This window comes from Neomonachus schauinslandi, chromosome 15, assembly GCF_002201575.2.
Source record: "Neomonachus schauinslandi chromosome 15, ASM220157v2, whole genome shotgun sequence".
Taxonomy (NCBI): Eukaryota; Metazoa; Chordata; class Mammalia; order Carnivora; family Phocidae; genus Neomonachus; species Neomonachus schauinslandi.
In genome coordinates this window covers 48,455,411-48,478,811 of record NC_058417.1, presented here as the reverse complement: position 1 = coordinate 48,478,811, position 23,401 = coordinate 48,455,411, and the positions used below count along the sequence as shown (strand labels likewise).

The following is a 23,401-nucleotide window of genomic DNA, read 5'->3' as shown; positions in this document are numbered from 1 at the left end:
TCTCCTCCGTTACATTCTGTGGTGACTCTGAACGTTCCCCTTCAGCGGGCTGAGGGAAGGGGCTACTGAATCCGGACAAAGTGCATCGGTTACAAAGCAGCACAAATTAAAGAATGTTCCAGAATACGACACATCTCCAACTTCACTGGATATGAAGGAATTAATACCAATAAACTAATGAGTACAACTTAATCACCTCCGAAATCTGAGGAATATCAGAAATAAGACTTTATGAATGTAAAATATACATAAGTAAGCATACCTAAATACCCAAAGGCATGTATTAAATTTAAACCAGAGAGTATGCTGATCCAGAAATGACATTTCCCATGAAGTCTGGGAAAGTTCTAAGACCAGAGATCCAGTCCGTCTCGAATAAAAAGGAACTCTTTTGGCTTTTGATTGAATCTTTTCCTTCCACTACTCAGTAAACAGATCTGCTTCAACTCAATCATGCTTCAAGTAAGGATTTGAGATTCATTCTTTGGAATGGATTGGAAAACACTGAAAACAAACATTATTCTTTCAAAACACTAATCCCATAATTCACTCTCGATTTTCATTCTTGCCCACCAGATTAAAAGTTTCTGGGGGAGAGGGGGAAGAAGACAAGGAAAGGAGAAGGGGAAGAAAAACTGATTCATTTAAGGATTTAAATTATTTAATCTTTTTTTTTATTACTTGACCTACTGTTAAGACAATCTATAACAAAAAGAATAGAGTATATTAGCACACACAGTATAATTAGACTAGTAACCAGGAAACGATACAAAATGGTCCTTTGGCCATCTATACTTTCTAGAGCAGTAGATCTCTTAAATTCACTTACCACGCCCAGAAATGACTTCCAAAGCCCTGAATATCAACTAAGACAAATTATGCCAATTATGATTTCTCACATATACTCAGATTGCACAGAGAAAAAGCTTTAAATGTGATAATTTTTAAATTGAGACTTAAAATTCCTTAGATTAAAAACTACAAAAGGGAGTAAACAGCAAGCCAAATGACTTAAGAGCAAAACTCATTTAGAAAGCGTTATATGTATCTAAATATACATGAACGTGATTATATACATATATGAAAACTGTGCAAATTTGTGGCATTCTAAATAATTCATTTAAGTACAGTTTTGGCATTTAAACAAAGATCAAATCAAGCTTTAAGCTAATAAGAACATAACTTTTATTTTTAATTTTTTAAATAGAAAAAGGTAGCTAAACACAAAATACAGATCAGAAAACCCTCATTTAATATAGATTATCTTGAAAAATAAAAAAAAAATTTGTAATAAGGTGGCTATCTCACACTAAAATGTAAATAAAACCACTTTCCCAGATCTAAACTCCAAACTTAGTAACAACCTAAAAACTGTTCAAATCTATGACACAAATCTACCGTGACCAATTTAAATTACCTGGGAAAGGGTAGGAGAGGGGATTAATAATCAGAGCCAGTTGCACACAGATGGAAAAATGCTTGCAGTCACTCCCAAATAGAACCCTACATTATATATAAATCACAATGAAAATAAAAGTGCCTAACGTTACAGAACTGTGAAATTTTGTTTAAAAAAAAAAAAATCAACCATAATACAAATAAACTGTTGGGTATCATTGGTGCACATGGAATAATGTAACATAGAAGGGTAAGGCTGGAAAATACTGAAAAACAATTAAGACTCAAAACACAAGTTTACTTTTAAAAAAACAAAAAAGTTTGCCAGAGAAAATAAATGCTAAACAGAAAAGCAGACCTTTTCAGCAGGACAGCCTTTTAGGCCACTGAAACAGCACAGACAAGCCCGACCCCGCCCCCACCCCACCCCCAATTCTAACTGACGTAAAAAGAAGGGAAAAAGGTGAAACCAAAGTAAACACTTCTTCCCAAATCTCATGTCCCAAGGAAGTCAGTGGGACAGAGTCCCCAACACTGAGCTTTGTCCCCCTGGTATCTCTCCTTTACCAACATCGCCTCCACTCTTCTACTGGGGACGTCTGTTCCATCTATCCTGTCTACTCCCAGCAAACCCAACCTCCTGCAGGCAGCGTTGGAGCACAGGAGAGAATCCTGGAGCCAAGTGAAGGACGTCGTACATTTAGCCAAAAGCTCTAAGTGAACTACCAAGAGTGTAGACCTCAAATTCTAATTCCCAATTCAGCATCCGGTGATCAATATTTGGCACTAGCTGGATAAATAAAGGTCTAATCAGAACTTCTGAGCTGAGGCAGATGTAGTTAAATCATAACTCAGTATTTGCAGTCTATGATTTGGTTTCAAACTCCAAAGGCGGGTACAGGTAGCCACACCCACACGTTTCAGAATTGGAGGAAACACTACTAAACAAGATACAAACAAAACCAGGCAGATGAGCTTGACAAAAATTCTGGTTAAGAGGGAAGAAAAAAAAAAAAAAACTCAACAGATCATTATCCATCCAAGAACTAGCAAAAATGGGCATTTTTCCACCCTTAAACTAGTTTAAACACAGGCAGATGTCTTTCTACTATACTAAGACTTTTCTAGATCTGTTTTTCCTAATCCTCAGAGCTTAATGAGAAATCATTTATTCTATAAAGAAACACAGCATATACGGCCACAGTCTAAAATATGCTTATGGTAACTGGAAAATTATGTCACTTAAAAAAACAAATCTTGCACTGTTACACCGTTGCTCTACGGAAATTCACGTGGCGCAGGGCTGCGCCCTCACCAGGAAGCAGGGCACGCACTGCCTAGGTTGAACACTAACACTGCACAGAGAGAAGCAGTAACAGCAAAGTCTCCACAGAACTCTTTCTATTTATTTAACTGTGTATGAGCACTCGGTCAATGCTCCAAATTAAAAACGGTGCAATGAAAGCAACTTTTAATATAAACAGACGAGAAGCTGCAGTACCAGCGGCCACGTGGCGCTGCGAACAGGAAGAGAAAGCAGTCTGCAGGGGTGAAGCCCGGACGGGGGGGGAGGAGAAAAGGGAGGCACAGGAGGCAGATCTCAGACGGACAGCGACACAAAACTGTTGTACTGCTGGATGTTCCGTTTGAGGATATCTGAGCACGGGCCGAGGACGCGTTCAAATCTGGGCCGGTCCAGCTTCACGCACTTCAGAGGGCCACGAGCCACCACCGTGGCGGCACGAGGGCGGTTCATCAGGAGTGCAATTTCACCTAGGGAGGGGAGGACACACGAGGAGGGGTGAGCATCGATGGGAAATGCATGCACGGGGGCGCACTTCTGACAGCAACGAGAAAACAAGATTTATTTGTCTTAATAACTCAGTAACTTAGGACAGGCCACACATGTGCATTTAAAAAAAAAAAACAACAACTGATAGAAGACAACCAGTAACTTGATTATTAACAGGGTAAAGGCAGGCACTCCAAAATCTCACACTCTCTGAGAGCCAAAAAGACTACAATTAAAAAATAAACTTCGGGAGAAAGACAAAATTAAGAACTATGCTATCTCACTGAAAGGCGACTTAAGCTACGTATTTATTTCAAGGAAATCCACATACCAAAATAATCAGAAGGCCCCAGTCTTCCCACTTCAACGAACTCTTCATTTTCTGACCGACGCTGTAGCACAGCAGCTGAACCCTGTAACAGAATCACCAAACGGCAAAACAAATACTTTCAAATCCAGGTGACATTTTAAACATCCAACACAATTTGGACTACTTTGTTTAAAAAAAAGGATTTAGCAGTGATTTCAATCCTCCCGTCCATATAAAAGATGACTGAGAAGAGTCACAGCATGAGCGTCAAGCCCCATCTACCCAGCAGCCCCCGCTGGGAGAGTCTCCTCATCGCACTGAGGAACCTAGAGGGCTCACGCTCAGGTGAGCAAACTGCAGCCAGAGGGCCAGACCCAAGCTCACTGCCAGTTTTTATAAATAAAACGTTACAGGAACAACACACCCATTCACTTATACACTATGTCGCTTTTGCACTATGGCAAGAGCTGAGTCTTTGCAACAGGAACCCTATGGTTCACAAAAGCCTCGATGACTTACCAACTGGCCCTTCAGAGAAAGAGTCCCTCGACTCCTGAATTATCCAATTAGCATCTACTGAGCCACTTTCATAGAAAACCTGCTCTTTGGCTCTGCTTGGCAGGCAAGAGTATGTTCTACACTTCCATGAATTGTGAAGATATAAACCATAGTAACAGTGTTATGCTGAGCAAAATAAGTCAATCAGAGAAAGACATCTATCATACGACCTCACTGATATGAAGAATTCTTAATCTCAGGAAACAAACTGAGGGTTGCTGGAGTGGGGGGTGGGGTGGGAGGGATGGGGTGGCTGGGTGATGGACATTGGGGAGGGTATGTGCTATGGTGAGCACTATGAATTGTGTAAGACTGTTGAATCACAGACCTGTACCTCTGAAACAAATAATACATTATATGTTTAAAAAAAAAAGAAAAAAAAAGATTATGGAAAACTTTTAGTTTCAGAAACTAAAATTTGGCAAATATAAAAACAAAGAAACATAGTAATGGTTAGAATTTAGTACTTGCTTTTAATCCTTGTTTGCCAAATAGTCCAGATATGATTTTAACAAGGATGGTACAGAACCATTAAGTTATGCTAAATGACTGAGTTTCATTCGGCTTGCATAAGGACTGAGTAGGCCAGAATTTGGCTATTACTTCATGAATAGCCCTTCCAGAATTCTGACTCAAACTCATTTAAAATGTGCTGGCCTGGGCACCTGGGTGGCTCAGTCATTAAGCGTCTGCCTTCGGCTCAGGTCATGATCCCAGGGTCCTGGGATGGAGCCCCACATCGGGCTCCCTGCTCAGCGGGGAGTCTGCTTCTCCCTCTCCCTCCGCCCCTCCCCCCTGCTCATTCTCTCTCACTCTCTCAAAAAAATAAATAAAATCTTTTAAAAAATTAAAAAATAAATAAAATGTGGTGACCTGGCAGAAAACCAAATGGCACCATTTCAAAGTGAAAGATAATTTTCAAATAAAACGGTCAGGTATTCTTAAAAAAAATCAAACTATGAATCAGAATTAGGCCCTTTTTTCTCTCTTATGCTATACAATTTTTTTTTTAATAGCATCAAACACAGTTGCCTTTACCTCTAAAATAATGAAGAACTCATCCCCTGGCTCTCCCTGCACCACAATCTTCTGCCCATCTTCAAACTGAACGGGTTCCAATGCATCAGCTACCGTGAGACGTTCCCACTTGTCCAGAGATTCTGAAAGGCAAGAATCAAAAGAATTTCTCTACATTAACTATCAATGCTAAAAATGTCAAAACAAACTATAAAGAGAATCAAATAGCCATGCCCATTCAATATTCTAGTGTTACAGATTAAACATGGCACCTCTCTTCAATTACCTCAAGTCTCAGCAAGATCTTCCTATTATTTACAGATAACCCTTCCTATTATTTACAGATAACCCTTCAGTAGTCCAGTGGCCACGTTAATTATCAACTGCACTCAATGGTAAAGGAGTAAAAAAATGTAATCATTAAGTCTTCCTAATGAACACCATCAATGCAAATCAAACTTACAAGACCCAAAAGTCATAGTGTTACCAACCATACTATTCCAAAGGTTCATAGAAATAACTTATCTATTTAAATCCTAAGTTGAATTTATTTACGAAACCAACAAGGAGAACCAGACAATAATATTAGTTCCCAAAGGCCAAACTAAAACCCAAGTCACTAAGTAAATGTAATCCTTCCAGAGAAAGGAAAAATAAGGGAAAAAGTCCATTCGCTCTAACAATGGCAGAAGACTATTACTTAAGAATCACCACACCCTTCCTCCCAGGGAAGAACAGGTTGTAACAATATTGTAAGGCCACAAAACAAAATACACACGACTATCTCTGCTTTACTCTTAAACTTTACCAAACTTCTAGCACTTTTTCAGAGAAAGCCAGAAAATGACACCTAATCTTTCTACAGAGAAAAGGCATTCTTGGCAACACTCACTGTCCTGAACCAATAAACTCACCAACAGAGCAACAGAGAGACATCACAGGGGGATGACTACCAATGTCCACTGTCAAAGGAGGACACTTTCAGCCTTTCTGTTTCCCCCAGAGGAATGAGGAGCACATAGTTCCAGGAAGCTTTTCTCAGGTCCACCATTTCTAGTTAAGAGGTCTGTCACATACTAGCAAATTAAATACACTGTAAAATTACTTCTAACTTAGTCAAACTTCAACTTTGTATCCCACGTGTTTTTAATTACTATTAGCAAAAAAAAAAAAGCGAGTTAATAACCAGAGCAGTTTTTATGAAATGCAACAGGTTTTCCTTAACTATCACCAACACTTCAATTTAATGATTCTCTGTGCAATCTTCTAAAACTCACCTAAAATAGAGACTTTACTAAGAAACTCCTCATACATCTTCCGCTTTCTCAGAGTGCTTCCCTATAAATGAAAAAAAAAAAGTCATCTCAAAAATGTGTAATTATCCCATAATGCTGTGGAATAAAAAATACTAAGTGTTAAGTAAACAAAAAAAAGTCAACGCTTGCTGCTGCTTCTTGATACATGATTATTTTTCTTCAGGTCGGCGACGGTAAACCCTCTGTTCAGCTCAATAAAAAGCTGTGTAACTCATTCTTAAAAGTAACACCAAGCTGGGGGACCTGGGTGTCTCACTTAAGAGTCCGACTCCTGATTTTGGTTCAGGTCATGATGTTGGGGTTGTGAGAACGAGCCCCAGGTCAGGCTCTGTGTGCTGGGCATGCAGCCTGCTTGGGATTCTCCCTCTGCTTCTCCCTTCCCCTTCCCACCCCTCCTCAAAAAAAAACAAAGTATAACACCAGGCATAGGGCAAAGAAGGTACCTAATACCACCAATTAGTGAAATGCTATATAAATACTCAGTTCTCAAAAAAAAAAAAAAAAAACAGCCAAGTTACATGTGTGACTATAGCTGAATATACCTCCAGCCCAGGGTTCTTCCCCACAACCCCAATTCTCCACAGAAGGAAGGAAATAAAGCTGCTACCACTTCTAGACCTCCCACCAAAAACAGTACCATTAGCCCCAAACCTAACCAAGCTGTCTTATCTGTAAGGTTTGTTAAATATATCTGAGGGAAGGCGAGAGGGAAACACAGTCCTCTATAATACCCTTACACGCACATATATACTTATCTATACATACACATCCCCCAAATACAGAAAATATTCAAAGTACATCCAACTGTATATTGTCAAATAGCCAGACAGGCACTGTACAAATTTATGGAAATCATTCAAGATGACTAATGCCATTAGCTGGCACTTAAACATCTAAAGCTACTCTATAAATCTGTCACAAAGTTCTCAAAAAGTCTCACTATATCAGCAGAACGTTCCAATGGTTTTATTATTTTGTTTATTCCTTCAGTGAAAGCGGACATTTGCACTACTTAACCCACTTGCAGTTTAGGGAAGTGGATTACTCCTGAATGGCTTTAAGTCACTTAGTGCACTTACGTGTAGCATCTATCAAGCTACCTCAAGTGTAAAGATAAAGTAAGTGAAGATCAGCAAGTGGACAGACTTCCAAACATGAGCTAACCATTACATACACACCACATTTGTCTCCCATGCTTTCTCTGGCCGGATGTTTGTTCTACAAGATCTGGTGATACTACTCAAACATCAGTTACACAGACTGAAATTCTAAATTGCACTCCAAAAGCCATGCTGTCTCACCATGAGGATTCTTCTATAGCTGTCTCGGTCAATACCCCACAATTTCACGTTCGTCTTTGCCTTGACAGTGGCTGCTCTAGGTGTCCCATAGATCAAAGCAAGTTCCCCAAAGCTCCCTCCTTCCCCAACACTGGTTGCCCATTCACTGTTGACGTAGACCTAAAACACAAATGACAAAGAATCAGTTTTTTCCACATACACAAACATATAACTATTAAAAACCCACCAACCTTTCTAAGGGGGCAGAATCCTGAATTTTGTTTCAAAAAATAGAGTATGTTTTTACAAAGCAGAGCAAAAATAGTTGCTGTCTGACAGTGAGTTAAAAAAACCCAGTGTCTGTGATTTACCCGATTTAATTACAAGAAAAATGTTCCCAAAGGGATGATCAGGGCAAAAAGGTAAACAGCATTAACAACCATGTACATTCACAGAGTGTCGTGTCATGTACTATGCTAAGCATCTCCCCTGCAGAAGACACTGAACTGTCTAATAATCCTGGGACAGCAATGCTGTTATTATCCGCATTTCACTTGTAAACAAGACTCACAGAATCAAGAAAGCTACACCAAGTCTCAGAGCTAATGACCACGTAGGACTGAGCCTCTCCCTTCCATCTGTCTTACCACACAGCACACACACACATGCCTCAACCGTGACTCCAGCAAGATTTAAACCAAGGGGCGCCTGGGTGGCTGTTAGTTAAACATCTGACTCTTGATTTCTGGTCAGGTCATGATCTCAGGGTTGTGAGACAGAGCTCCGCATCAGGCTCCACACTGGGCATGGAGTCTGCTTAAGATTCTCTCTCTCCCTCTGCCCCTCCTCCTCCTGCCACTCTCAAGCACGCATGCACGCTCTCTCTCAAAAAAAAAAAAAAATTTTAATGTCTAGCTAAAGAAATTGTCTTCAGTAGTTTAAAGTTTCTCTGTGTCATTAAAATATTTAGCAAAAGATGTTGATGGAATTTGACATACAAGGGTTATATAAGCCCTTCAAAAACTCTTTAATAGTAATAAATATCAACACATTAACTTCTACGATTACCAATATATTTTTGCTATCATTAAATCTTACATCCATCTCTCCTTGATCAATCACATAGAAGTTATCCCCTTCATCACCTAAAAGAGAGTAAAAATGTTAGATGTACAACAGAAATTAAAGAAACATATATCAGAACTACCAAATTAATGTAAAATAGTAAATAAATGTATTTTATACATTAAAATACATGTTTTTATAAATTGACACAACCTTTCAGGGAAAAAAAGTCCAGCAATATATTTTTAAAGCCATAAAACTGATCAATCTTTTTAGTCATCTCATAGTGAAGAATATCTCTGGGGGAAAAAAAAAGGCTACATGTGTACAAAGATATTAACTGCTACATCATTTGTAACAACAAAACAAGAAACAACTCAAAGAGTAAGTAACAAAATATCAGACTGTCACTAACCTGGAAAATACATGGATTGTGGAGACCCATAATGAAAATATTCAAGAATAAATTTTACAAGGTGGCGGGGGGGGGGGACCCATATAAGGTTAGACCCATGTGTATATACAGGGCAAAAAGGTTAAGAATCAGGAGAAGTCACAGAACCTTACAAACAGATGGGCTGTATGATTAAGAATGCAAATGCTTTGCTACTTCCTACTTTATTTTACTTTGTAAGTGTTTAATAATCAATATAAGGGATATATGAAATACATATGGTTCTGAAATCCCACACAACAAAATTAAAATGTAAGAATATTTTTTAAGAGTTACTATAAACAAAACTGTATCAGATACTAGAAAAGTAGTAGTCCTTTAGGGAAAGTGTACCTTTTAGCTCAAAGGATTTTAACTTAAGAAAGAAACAGGATCACTTAGGTTGATCATACAACTTTTACCATTTTGCTGATGTGGTGTATGATGTTGATTGACTTGTGAATTTTGAACCATCCTTGCATCCCCAGAATAAATCCCACCTGATTGTGGTGAATGATCTTTTTAATGGATTGTTGAATGCTAATATTTTGTTTAGGATTTCTGCATCTATGTTCTGAGACTGGCCTGTAGTTCTCTTTTTTTGTGGTGTCTTTGTCTGGTTTTGGTATCAGGATAATGCTGGCCTTATAGCATATATTTGGAAGCTTTTCTTCCTCTTCTATTTTTTGGAATAGTTTGAGGAGGTATGAACTTCACAGGGAATATACCTCAATATAGTAAAGGCCATATACGAAAACCCACAGCTAAGCTAACATATTCAATGGTGAAAAACTGAGAGCTTTCCCTCTAAGGTTAGGAACAAGACAAGGATGTCCACTCTCACCACTTTTATTCAACATAGTACCGGAAGTCCTAGCCACAGCAATCAGACAAGAAAAAGAAATGAGACATCCATATTGGTAAAGAAGTTTAAACTGTCACTATTTGCAGATGACACAATATTATACATAGAAAATCCTAAAGATTCCAACAAAAAACTATTAGAAGTAATAAATGAATTCAGTAAAGTGGCAGGATACAAAATAAAAGCCAGAAATAAATAGCATTTCTAAACACTAATAACAAAGCAGGAAGAGAAATTTAAAAAACACTATTTACAATTGCACCAATAAAGAATAAAATACAAGGAATAAATCAAAGAGGTGATAGATCTGTACTCCAAAACTATAAAACACTAATGAACGAAATTGAAGATGACAAAAACAAATGGAAAGATATTTCATGTTCACAGACTGAAAGAGTTAATGTTGTTAAACTGTCCCTACTACCCAAGGCAATCTATAGCCTCAATACAATGCCTATCAAAATACCAACAGCATTTTTCACAAAACTAGAACAAATAATACTAAAATTTGTATGGAACCACAGAAGACCCCAAATAACCAAAGCAATCCTGAGAAAGAATAACAAAGCTGGACGTATCACAATACCAGATAGATTCTGAGATATACTACAAAGCTGAAGTGATCCAAACGGTACGGTACAGAAAATGGATTCTTCTGTTCTATCAATGGAACGGAAGAGAGAACCCAGAAAAAAACCTGCAAGTATATGGTCAATTAACCTATGACAAAAGAAGCAAGAATATATACTGAGGAAAAGACAGGTTCTTCAACAAATGGTGCTGGGAAAACAGGACATCTACATGGAAAAGAATGAAACTGGACCACTTTCTTACACCATACACAAATATAAACACAAAACGGATTAAAGACCTAAATGTGAGACCTGAAACCATAAAAATCCTGTAAAAGAACAAGGCAGTAATTTCTCTAACACTGGCTATAGCAAAATTTTTCTAGATATGTCTCCTAAAGCAGGGGACTACATCAAAATAAAAAGTTTCTGCACAGCAAAGGAAGCCATTAACAAAAAAACAATCTACTGAATAGGAGAAGATATGTGCAAATCATATATCCAATAAGGGGTTAATATCTGAAATACATTAAGAACTTATACAACTCAACACCAAAAAAAACATAAGCTGATTAAAAAATGGGGCAGGGGATCGGAATAGACATTTTTCCAAAGATATATACATGACCAACAGGCACATGAAAAGATGTTCAACATCACTAATCATCAGGGAAATACAAATCGAAACCACAATGAGATATCACCTAACACCAGTTATAATAGCTAAAATCAAAATAACAAGAAACAAAAAGTGCTGGCGGGGATGCAGAGAGAAAGGAATCCTCATCACACTGTTGGTGGGAATGTAAACTGGCGCAGCCACTGTGGAAAAACATATGTAAGTTTCTCAAAAAATTAAAAATAGAACTACCATATGATCCAATGGTCCCACTATTGGGTATTAACCAGAAAAAAATGAAAACACTAATTTGAAAAGACATATGCACCCCCGTGTTTACTGTAGCACTGTTTACAATAGCCAAGATATGGAAGTAACCAAAGTGGCCATCAACAGATGAATGCATGAGGAAAACTTGGTGTACATACACAATGGAATATTACACAGCCATAAAAAGGACGAGATGGTGCCATGTGAAACAACATGGATGGACCCAAAAGGTATTATGCTAAGTGAACTAAGTCAGACTGTGAGAAAGACAAATTCCACTCATAAGTGGAATCTAAAAAAAAAGAAAAGCAAAACCACACACACACAAATGAATAAACAATCGAAAAGCAGAATCAGACCTATAAATACAGAGAACAAACTGATGGTTACCAGAAGGGAAAGGAGGTGGGGAGTTGGGCAAAATGAGTGAAGGGGAGTGGGAGGTACAGGCTTCTAGTTACAGAATGAATGAATCATAGGAATAAAAGACACAGCATAAGGAATACAACCAACAATACTGTAATAGCGATAAAGGAACAGATGATACCACAAATATGGTGAACATAGCATAATGTATAAATTTGTCAAACCACTAAGTTGCACACCTGAAACTAATATAACATTGTTTGTCAACTATACTCAAATAGGAAAATCCAATCATATTATAACAGAAGAAAATGGTAGACTGCAAGAGGAAAACAAACTTCAATAAAGAAATCCTACATTCCCACAGTACTACAGGACCCAGAGGCAGCAGCCTTTACCTTGCTGAATAACAGTCTCTCCAGCAATAAAGGAAACCGGAAACATGGCATCAAAAATATCACTGCAAGAGACAGAAGGCCTTGAGTTACATCTCATCTGCGTCTTCTATGGATTTCAAACATTAACTTTAGACTTAAAGCTCCCAGATTTTCAGCCTGGACTGTCCACAGGTGAACAATTATTAAGAGTCTTAAAACTTGCAACAATGATGAAACTAGTTTGGGGCCACAACTGTAGTGAAATAACAGTGTAACAAAGAACCTGTACCTACCTTCTCTCATTATCGTCAAGATGTGAAAAGAGCACATTCTTTTCAATGGCTTTGGCCAAAGCAGCCATAGTCTTATAATCTTTTGGTATAACCTAGAAAAGAATAGAAGGTCCAATAACAAGTCCATAAACGAAAAGCAGATCATGTTTGAACATGCATTTCAATTAAATGTCTAGATAGATTACGGTATTTAAACAAGACTGCTTTGTGTTACGTATTTAACACAACACACTTGTAATATCTTTGATATACAAAGTACTCAATAAATACTGGCTAATTAATCCCCTTGCCTACAACCAAGCCTGTATTTAAAGGCTGGTATTTGGTTTCCAGTCAACAACTAAAGAAACAAATCAACACCTTAAGTAAGGTCATTATTCTGAGGCAAAACTAAGCATTTTATCATAATTAGTCATTTTTTAAACTGTGATTATGTACTACTAACTTTGTCACAAGCCTCTTGCCAGGACAATTCTCTTCCCCCTTTGGTCTAATAGCATTACTCAAAATGGCAGGCTAACTCTAAGGAAGAGTCAAAAAGATGAAGCTTATAGGATAAAAGGTTAAAAGTCACAACATGAATTCTAGGATGTCAAAAAACCAACCATGATTCAAAAGAAAAAAAGAGTACTGCCTGCTTCTTCTACTGCGACGCAACATGGAAAGGAAACCCCCTCCAAATACATTCACTATTTTACAATCACTGTTAGTTACTTCCTCTCATGGCATCTTATTACAGAAAACCTGTTTCTCCAGTACCCAAGACCCGTACAGGATGAAGTACAATCCATCCTGTCAGTGTTTTACTCTGCAAAATGGTACATGCACTCATCAACAGAGGCCGGCTGACTACCACGTGAGTCCTGAACACATTGCCCCAATGCGTAGGTGACAAGACTACCTTTCTAACATATGATGCAGCATCTTCCTCCGTGTAGACTTCAGCACTGATAGCACCTCGTCGCCTCCGGCCCTTAACCACTGGGTTGGGGGGGAGGAGGAGAGATTTCATCCTCCCTCGAATCTGCACGGGAACTTGCTTTCTGCAGATTCTGAATCTGTTTTGCCTCCTCCTGAAAAAAATTATCATTTTATAAAATGAGATCCTTCAGGATATAAATTTGGTTGGTTTTTTTAAAGACTATTAGAGAGAGAGAGAGAGCGCGCAAACCAGGGGAGGGGTAGAGGGAACCAAACTTGTGGCTGAGCAGGGAGCCCACATGAGGGGCTTGACCTCACAACCTGGAGATCATGACCAGAGCCAATACCAAGAGTCTGACGCTTAACCTGACTGAGCACCCTGGTTCCCTCTACCCCTCCCCTGGTTTGCTCATATCCCAGTGAAAACCAATCTCCATCACTTCAGAACTCTTCCTCTATTACCAATGTGAAAGGGGGAAATGTCAATTCCAAATGCAAAAAAAAGGAGTCAAGTTTGAAAAGAAATACTCTGAAAGGACTATGTTTCCTCAGACAATAACAGATACTATACTTATTAATGAGCAAAAGCCATTAATACAGACACAACCCACAAATGAAAAATTAGATACTTGTTATGGTAATACATTGACAACAATGCTTTGTAATGCACACAACAGTAATAAAACTGCAAAACAAAATCCTGGGGTTTTTGTATGCTACTAGAGATAGCATGAAGACACCCCCCCCACACACACACACACATCAAAAGAATGTTACCTAGAAATAATCACGCAGGTACAGCAAAGCAATACACAAATGTCTAGGTTACCGTATTATTTCATTAATTCAGTAAGTATCTCTAGATCTGCCATGTCAAGTCTATGCTAGGAAAAGACAGTGTCAAAACTAACAGGAAAGGGTCCTAAGCCTGTGGAATTCATATTCTAGCTGGAGTCTCAGACAGAAACAAATAACAAAATGATGTGATGGTAACCAAGAATTTAAATAAGATCAGATCTAAACGGGGCGCCTGGGTGGCTCAGTCGTTAAGCATCTGCCTTCGGCTCAGGTCATGATCCCAGGGTCCTGGGATCGACCCCTGCATCAGGCTCCCTGCTCCGCGGGGAGCCTGCTTCTCCCTCTCCCACTCCCCCTGCTTGTGTTCCCTCTCTCGCTCTGTCTCTCTCTGTCAAATAAATAAAATCTTAAGATCAGATCTAAAAATACTTCTCCCAGCAGAGCTAGAAGCCTTCTTTATTATCAGGGTTTACGCCAAAATTAAAACCAAGAAAGTTTACTTGTTTGTAAAAACTCATTAAACCAATTCATATAAAAACTGAAATAAACTCTTTAACATTCTTATTTTTCAGATCCAGGGCTTAGAAAGAAATTCCTCTTAGCTCTGCAGTAAAGAATGAGTTATTATGCCTGATATAAATAAGAATGTGTTCTCTACAACACTCATATTCATTTGACTCATTCCCCAGTATTTTTCTAAACCATCTTTCAAATTCTAAATGAACTCATTAGGATTCACTGATAATTTCAAAAAATTTTTGATAAAAAAGAAATTTTAAATTTCTTTCTAATTAAAAGAAGGGGTGCCTGGGTGCTCAGTCAGGTTAAGCGTCAGACTCTTGTATTGGCTCTGGTCATGATCTCCAGGTTGTGAGGTCGAGCCCCTCATGTGGGCTCCCTGCTCAGCCACAAGTTTGGTTCCCTCTACCCCTCCCCTGGTTTGCGCGCTCTCTCTCTCTCTAATAGTCTTTAAAAAAAAAATTAATAAAAAAAGAAATTAAAGAGATGCCTACTTTTTCTCCTGCATGGTACTTAGCCCTGCTTTTGGCATTAAGACAAATAAAAGAACTTATAAATGCAGCAACCAAGTCTAGGAGGATAACCATTAAGGTATTAACGATGTTAATTTCTATTAGTAGAATCATGCCTGATTTTTTTTCTTTTCTGGAGGGAAGGTTTGGATTTATTTTTCTCATTTCTCTGGATTTTCTAATTTTCAAATTAAGAAAAAGAAACCACAACAAAAAAATATAATAAAAACAATTCTAATATAATTTGTCTACTTAATTACAAATGCATTTACTTTTTTAAAAAAGATATTTTATTTATTTATTTGATAGAGATGGTGTGCCCAAAAGCGGGGGGGAGGTAGAGGGAGAGGGAGAAGCAGGCTCTCCACTGATGAGGAAGCCCAATGCAGGACTCGATCCCAGGACCCTGGGATCATGACCTGAGCCGAAGGCACTTAACCAACTGAGCCACCCAGGCACTAGGCACCCCTGCATTTACTTCTTGACCAAATAATCCAGTAATTCTACTTCTGGAAATTTATTCCAAGATATGCATATATGGGATCTAACATACAAAACTTTGTGATATATACAAAATTATTCATTGTATCATTGTTTATAATAGTAAAACAATGGAAACAAAATGATCCTCAGTGGAGTGATTAAATAAATTAAGAGTCTTTCCATACAATGGAATGCCATGCACCTGTTGGAAAATAAGAAGCTCTTTTATAATTGAATCTGTAGGTAAATGCCTTTATATTATCTATGGAAAACTGGCTGCATTCAAGGAAGACAATGGAGTGGGAGACTTTTTAAAATATTTTATACATTATTACTTAATAATGTATAATTTTTACATATATAAAATGTCTTATATATTATATGCTATGTTAACCACATATTTACATAGAAAATGCAGTATATTTCATATATTTCATTATATTTTATTGTCATACCCTTTTGTACCTGTAAAATTATGAACCATGTGCAAATATGTAACCAATATTTTTTTTATTATTTTTTTAAGATTTTATTTATTTATTTGAGAGAGAGAATGAGATAGAGAGAGAGAGCATGAGAGGGGGGAGGGTCAGAGAGAGAAGCAGACTCCCTGCTGAGCAGGGAGCCCTACATGGGACTCGATCCCGGGACTCCAGGATCATGACCTGAGCCGAAGGCAGTCGCTTAACCAACTGAGCCACCCAGGCGCCCTGTAACCAATATTTTAAAAATACATTTTTCAGAAAACTTACTTCATTTTCCTTCTGGTAATTCCAATAACCAGTAAGGTTTTCCTATTTCATACTAACACAGAATTATAAAACTCAAGTCTCCCCAAATTTAGTTTAAGACCATAAGTAAAACACATTCTACCCCCCAAAATCAGTCATTGGCATTTCATAAAAATTTCATGAAAAATTACACAAATAACATCCCATTTGGAACTACATCTAAATGAGTTTTTAAGATAATTTTCAAGTACTAAAAGCATGTTGATTTTTAACAGTTTCATGGATTCTCTTTAAACAGCAATCAAATATAACCTAATCTTGACCACACAGAGCCATTAACAGAGATCACATTCTAGTACAGATTAGGATACATTTTTGTATCCTTTTTCTTGTTGTCATTCTGCTGTCAGTCTCTTCCCTCTTCAGTTGTCCCATTTATTAAAACAAAAGCAAAAAAAAAAAAACCCAAACAAACCCTCCTGGTCTACTTACTGGCTACCAGCACTCCTTCCGTTCTGGAATTCTAAGTTCACACCGCCCCGGCCAATTACTTACCATGTTCTCAACAATCACCTGTTCCCTCCCTGCCCTTGCCATTCCACTCGTCCCTGTAGGTGAAATAAACTTCCAACCAAATGGACTTGAGGCTTGGCCACAGGACTTGCCTTGGCCATGGAATGTAAGCGGACATGCCATACTGTGTCCACTCTTCTGGTCTGCCCCCCAAGCTTCTGGTCCTTCCCTGCCTTGACAACAGCGTGCTCTCTATATAGTGACTGCTCCTTCCACTCAGCCCCGGAACAAGACCTGTGGAGTCAAGAAGGCAGGATGGGCGGAGCCCAGAAGAGCTGCACATGATAGAGAAATAAGGTCTTTTGTAGTGAGCCACTGAAATTGGGGGGGTTGTATGCTGCCACAACAAAATCTAACTAGTACATTGCAAGACCACAGCCACATTACTTTATTTCTTAGTTTTACCTGCTACCTCTTACAACGGTGATAATCACCTACCTCACACATTTGAAATAATGAGTATGTGTGTATGCAAAGTGCTTCAGACAGTATCCAGCACACAGGAGACAATGGACACAGCTATTAAAATTCCTCCACCAGACAGGCAAGGTACTAATAAATATATGCAGAAATGAGGACTTAATTCCAGGAGACAGTCTGAAGCAAAATGCAGACACTTTCAATAGACCAACTGTGACTTTTTTGGCACATTTCTTATTGAGTAGCTGAGGGTACCTGAAACATGACCCATGGTTAACACAGGAAAGGAGATGACAAGAACGTGATTGTATCTTTTCAGACATATAAACCTAACACCTAACGTACAGAACAATGATCCACTGAAAAGTTGAAAATTTGGTTGCTTGAAAGCCCAGATACCTATATTCAACCCTAGCTAAAGGAATGTATGCAAGTGAATCAAGACCCTTGAGTTACAGGAAAGAGTAGGTTAAGCTATGACTTTTGTTAAGAGGTAGAGAAGCCAAACAAAACACATTAAATCTAAAAATCCCACGTGCAAAAAAAACTATGTGAATAATGATTTCTTGCTTTCCCTGTTGGTTAGTGCTTAAACAGTGCTACAGTAAGCCCAGGCTTTGAAACTAGCACCACACATTCAACACCCCCTATAAAAAGACACACACTTAATGTCTCATCAACTTCATTCCCTCATCTGATGGTTTCTATTGATGTCCGAAGCGAAGAGGGATCACCTTACAGTGACCCATTTCAGAACCAGATCTCCAGGAACGCACTTTACTTCAAAACAAGGAAGGCCCACGGCAGTCTGGCTCTACAGGATTTCACAAACTATTTGCAAATTGCTTAAAAAGGAGAAAACCAGACTTTCTACCACAATTCTAAGACAGCAAGGCTACTTTCATGGGGGCTGGATAGTTGTTTTTTGTTGTTGTTTTTAATTATTTTAATCATAGTACTAAACACCAATTTTAACAAACAGCTTTTCAAGAAAACAGTAGGAAATGTCTGCTCATTGTGCTAACCAAACATTTTTTAAATCCTAGTATAAACAGATTCTTTTAGTAATAAAGTATGCTACTTAAAAGATTTTCCAAACAAATGGGATGTATTACAAATATTTCTATTATGTAACTAGATAATTAATGATCATATACCCAAGAAATGCCTCCCAATTGGTTCATAATCATTATGAACCACATCAAACTTCAATACACATAAGAAAACCTGTAAATTCATCTCGTTGATTTACAAAAACAAATCAAAGTACTCAAAACATTTAATGTTCCAGACTTTCTCATTCATCATTTCTTAAGGGAAGTGAATTGAAGCATTGTCCTTGACTATCTTTTTGCTTAGAAAAGCATACACCATATGCTTAGGTCACAGTAACATACACACAATGAGGATGAACAAAGATTAAAAACTAATGAATTAATTTTTTTTTCAAGAGGAAACACGTCCTGCCTGAAACTGTAAATAAAGTAAAATTCTGACAACCATCAATCTGAGTTAGTATCTCCACTTTATAGTGGACTCATCTGAGATATATTAGTATCTGTACTAATATGGACATCTCTAATTCAGAACTTCTGATAGATCACTCAGAAGCTAGACTCAAATGCTTCACTACATTGGTTTTAAAAGGTGAGATAAGGTTTATCAAGTTTACTTGTTTTGTTGAGGAAGACGAAAGCATTAACTGCTTTCAAGTACTGAAGGATTTCTCTTGTCATACAACTGCTACTTCTGATCAACCGTATCTAATTAGTTAATCATTTTTATGGATTAAAATAGTTACAAGGAACTATGTGTAGAAGCCCTCTGTTACCCAACTAAACTTAGCATATGAGTTTGTTTTCTGATAAATTCTCCTGATGACAAAAAAATTACTATAAATGCCTTCACTGCATTTCTTTTTTGAAATTCTGTTTTAGATCTCCTATTCGGTCAGAATTCCTTTTCTTCCAAATGGTACAAATTAGCGACATTCTACAGCATTACACTTAACAACGGTCAGGGTCATCTCCTCCCCACATTTATCTTTACCTTCTCCAGCCTCTCGAAGTATTCCCTGAGGAATGCCATGGGTCTCTCGGGTCGAGCAGTGCACAACTGCACAATAGAATCCTTGAGCAGCGCCTGAATGTTGTGCTTCTGGACATAGAGCTCGCATTCCCGGAGGCTGCGCTCCTCCTCACTGGTGGCAGTGCTGCCAGACGCCATGGTTGTCTACGAGGAAGAAACCACACGTATGCTTCTGGAAACTATAAAGAGCAAATGCCAATTTGGCCTTTGACTTAATAAATTCATCAGGCAACTGATTCACAAGGGTTTTTTTTCCCTAGGTAGATTTTTTTTTTTTCCAGACAGGGAAGTGGGGGCTCAGAAATAAAATATGTAGGAAAATAGCATTCTCCCAAAGAAGTGTTTCATTTAGGTTCTGCACACAACAACAGTAAAAGGCAAGAACCTGACCTCCTAGGAGGAAGTATGAGCCACTATCCCCTGCAGAGGCGAACTGCTGAGGAGTCAGGCCCTTAAGGGAATTTCATTCAGTTCTCCCCCTGCAAAATAAATCATGATGACGTGGGAAGTGTGTAAATGGTAAACAGGACCGAGAATTACAAGGGCACACAAGTTGGCTCTAAGTGAAAGCAAGTAAGCACAATGAAGAACATCTGACATTCCCTATACGTAACTCCTATCCTGGGGGAGTGACCTACTGTACTGTCACCCAGCAAACCACTGGAGCAAAGGATCTGATCAGCCAACTACTAGCGTAATCAAAAAATTTAAAAACACAAAAGGAACCCCAAATGACTTTTAAAAGCAGCCTTTTGTTCCAGACTCTTCTATAAAATTCCAGCCCTAAATAACAGCACACCAGCACACTGGTAAGAGAAAAAAATCCTTAACAGAAAAAAATAAATAAATGAAAACAAAACAAACAAAAAAACCTTACCAAGTAAATCATGAAAGATTTGGACAGGTAAATGTCAAAACATTTCTTCAGCTGGATAGAAAAATGCTAAAACAGGTTAAATTTTAAACTTACATGAAGATTCAATAGATAAATTGCATTTAATCAATTTTAGAGGATTCAAACTACCTTGATGTAAAGTAAAATAAGTAGAAATATAATAATGAGCAGCTCACTTTACCTCGGAATTAAAAGCTTAATAATTTAACAAGTCATAAATTATTTTCCTTCCAACTTCTAATTATTAAAAGCAATTAAGATTAGAAAATAAAAGTGAGGTCCTCTCCCTTCCCCAACTGAATTCAATACAAATCAATCTTTTCCAAAGATAATGCACTCAAAATCAGAGATGGAATTGTAAATTTGAAAGAAAAAAGAAAATACCAGAGTCAAAAGCCAAAGTGCTACACTGTTACTCATTCTGTTTTGACAACTTCCATGATAAAGGTCAATAACAGACTAACAGACCATGAGAAAGTTTGTAGCTCCCTGACAAGCACATAAATTAAAAGCCACAGAAAAAGAATCATGCTACTTCAGAAATATACAATCCAAAAAAAAAAAAAAAAAGTTCATTTACTTTGGATTTGTAACAGCCACTTTTCCAGGTCAGACAATCATATGAACTGATAATCCACTTCAGTATAATTTTCTGCATTTCAAAAAATACCAAAGGCCACCAAGAACAATGATAAATCAGATCTTTTATGTTTCAAAATATTCAGACATATTTCGGGAATACCAGTACATGTATTCAACTGATCAGAGAAATCATTCAAAGATCAGGTCTTCAGCTGGGAGAAATGAGAGAACTGTGTCTAAGAAGTGAAACTGGCTCTTTGTTTGAAACAAAATAATGCATTAAAAAGAACACACTGGTGTTTTAACAAAAATGCCCCAAGATTAACGCGGTCATCATGAGAACCCCTTAATCCAAACTTAACATGTTGTCTTAGTATTTTTAATCGAATATACCTAGATTAACTCCGTACTTGTTCTTAAAACTAAAGAGCCCAACAATTTGGCTTCTACCCCCACCCAAAAAATTATTTAACTACTTTGAAACTTCCACTGCATTGTATACTCATAAGGAAACTCAGATTTTTTTCTTTTGTAAATTCAGTTGTGATAAAAAAAATTCAATTTCAAACGGATGACACGCGAGGAAATACTTAACACACTTTTGAGAAACGTGCTGATTCAGACCGCTGCCCCTCAGACCAGCCAGGAACACCTCCTTCGGGTGATCCCGAGCAAGTGCTCTCTTTTCTTTCCTATTAGAAAGACCGATCTCTTGAGAACCAAAGTAGTTGTCTGGTATCACACCTGCACTGCGCTGCAGGGGTTAATAGGTACCACGTACTTATTTTCGAGAGGAAGGACAAGAGAGTGCCCTTCACTTCACTCATGCCACAGTCATGGCTACAAAATGAAGAAGGGAGGCCTTTCCTCCCTTCATCCTACTCTAGTCGGAAGGCCACAATGGTGGCGAAAAGACGGAGGAAGGGGGGGGCGGGGATCGGGAAAGGGGAGGTGAAAAGGGACAAAAAAATTTAGGAGCCAGGCTAAAATCATGGGGGTGGGGGTGGAATCCCACGAAGGAGAGGGAAAGCCACTGCTGGAGATGACAAGGAAATACTAGAAAGAAAAACGACGACAACTGCCGAGTCTCAAAATCAGCCAGAAATGCTGGGGAAAACGATGGCGGATTCCAGTAAAATCGAACTGATGTCCTTCAGGAAATGGGGGAGGGCGAGCGAAAAGGCCGCGGCGCGCGGGTGCGGAGGCGGCAGGGGCGCGATGGCCGCGCAGGGCCGGGGACCGGGGCGCCGCGGAGCGCGCACGGCCGGGGCGGCCGGTGAGGCCGGCAAGGGAGCAGCCCCGGCGGCCTGGGGGCCTCGGAGCCGCAGACTCTGGGCCGGGGGCGCGGCCCGGGGCGTGAGGCCTGCGGGGAGGCGCCCGCCGGGGCCGGGGAGGGGCAGGGGGTGCGGCCGTCCCCCAGCAGGTCGCTCCCCGTGACGCCATCTTGGATCGGTCCAGCGCCCTCAAACGGGCGGCGGGGCGGCGAAGCCGGGCACGTCGGGGCTCCCCACCGACCCCACTCACCTAGGGACGGGCGGCGGCGGACACGGGGCAGCGGGTGCGAGGCCGCGGCTAGCTGAGCTCTCCCGGCGCTTCCCTCCCAGCCCGGCCCTACTCTGCGATAGCGGCTCCGCGGCGGCTCCACCGGAAACGTCCAGGCCACAACCAATCAGCGCTCGGCTGCTGACGTCAATGCGCCTCGCTCTGGCCAGAGCCGTCGCCTTGGCAACCTTAAAGGCACTGCGGCCCGGGTTCCCCTTCCGCCCCTCCCTGAAGGACCCTCGCCCCTCCACGCCCTAGAATCGCTCTTCCGCTCTTCTTTCCATCTAACCTCGTCCCTTATTTGCAGGCCTTCCTTCTCGCCCGCCTTTTATCCTTTCCCCACTCTCTCCAGCCCGGCGCTCCCCTCCTTCCGTTCACCTGCCCCCCTTACCTGTTCTCCCTGGACGCCGTAGGTCCTCTTTATTCTTCCTTCTGCTCTTCGCCCCTTCTCGGTGCGGCTTTCAGGAGCTCCCCTCTTTCCTCGGTCCCTCGCCTCCACTCCTCATTCAGCCCCACTCTCACTCCGGCCTCCCTCGCCGCCTCTGCCTTTTCTCCCTCCCTTTTCAACCCCCACCCCCCTAGCCGGGCCGACCCACGTGGGGCGTCTCGGATGACAGGTGGGCGACTCCGCCCCGTGGCCCCTGCAGGGGGAGGACGCGGGGCCGGGGCGGGGAGATTCCTGCTGTTTCCAGGCCCCGGAGGACGCGGCGGCCCCGGCGGATCTGCCGCAGCTGCGCCGCGGGCCGAGCGCGGGCGAGTGCCCAGGATGCGCACGCCCGGCAGTGCATCCTGTGTCCGGCCTTCTC

At 39.9% G+C, this 23,401-nt stretch overlaps 1 protein-coding gene across 1 annotated transcript; it reads right to left on the bottom strand.

Moving 5' to 3' along the window:
• Positions 1-639: 639 nt before the first annotated feature.
• On the bottom strand, positions 640-22,693 carry PRKAR1A (protein kinase cAMP-dependent type I regulatory subunit alpha). The gene is given in 12 exon segments (XM_021678526.2): positions 640-3,171; positions 3,522-3,603; positions 5,097-5,218; positions 6,353-6,413; positions 7,693-7,851; positions 8,770-8,816; positions 12,260-12,321; positions 12,532-12,623; positions 13,433-13,525; positions 13,527-13,604; positions 19,538-19,720; positions 22,578-22,693. Coding segments are annotated over 11 exon segments (1,146 nt in total). The 5' UTR covers positions 19,715-19,720; positions 22,578-22,693; the 3' UTR covers positions 640-2,998.
• Between the last annotated feature and the right edge of the window lie 708 nt (positions 22,694-23,401).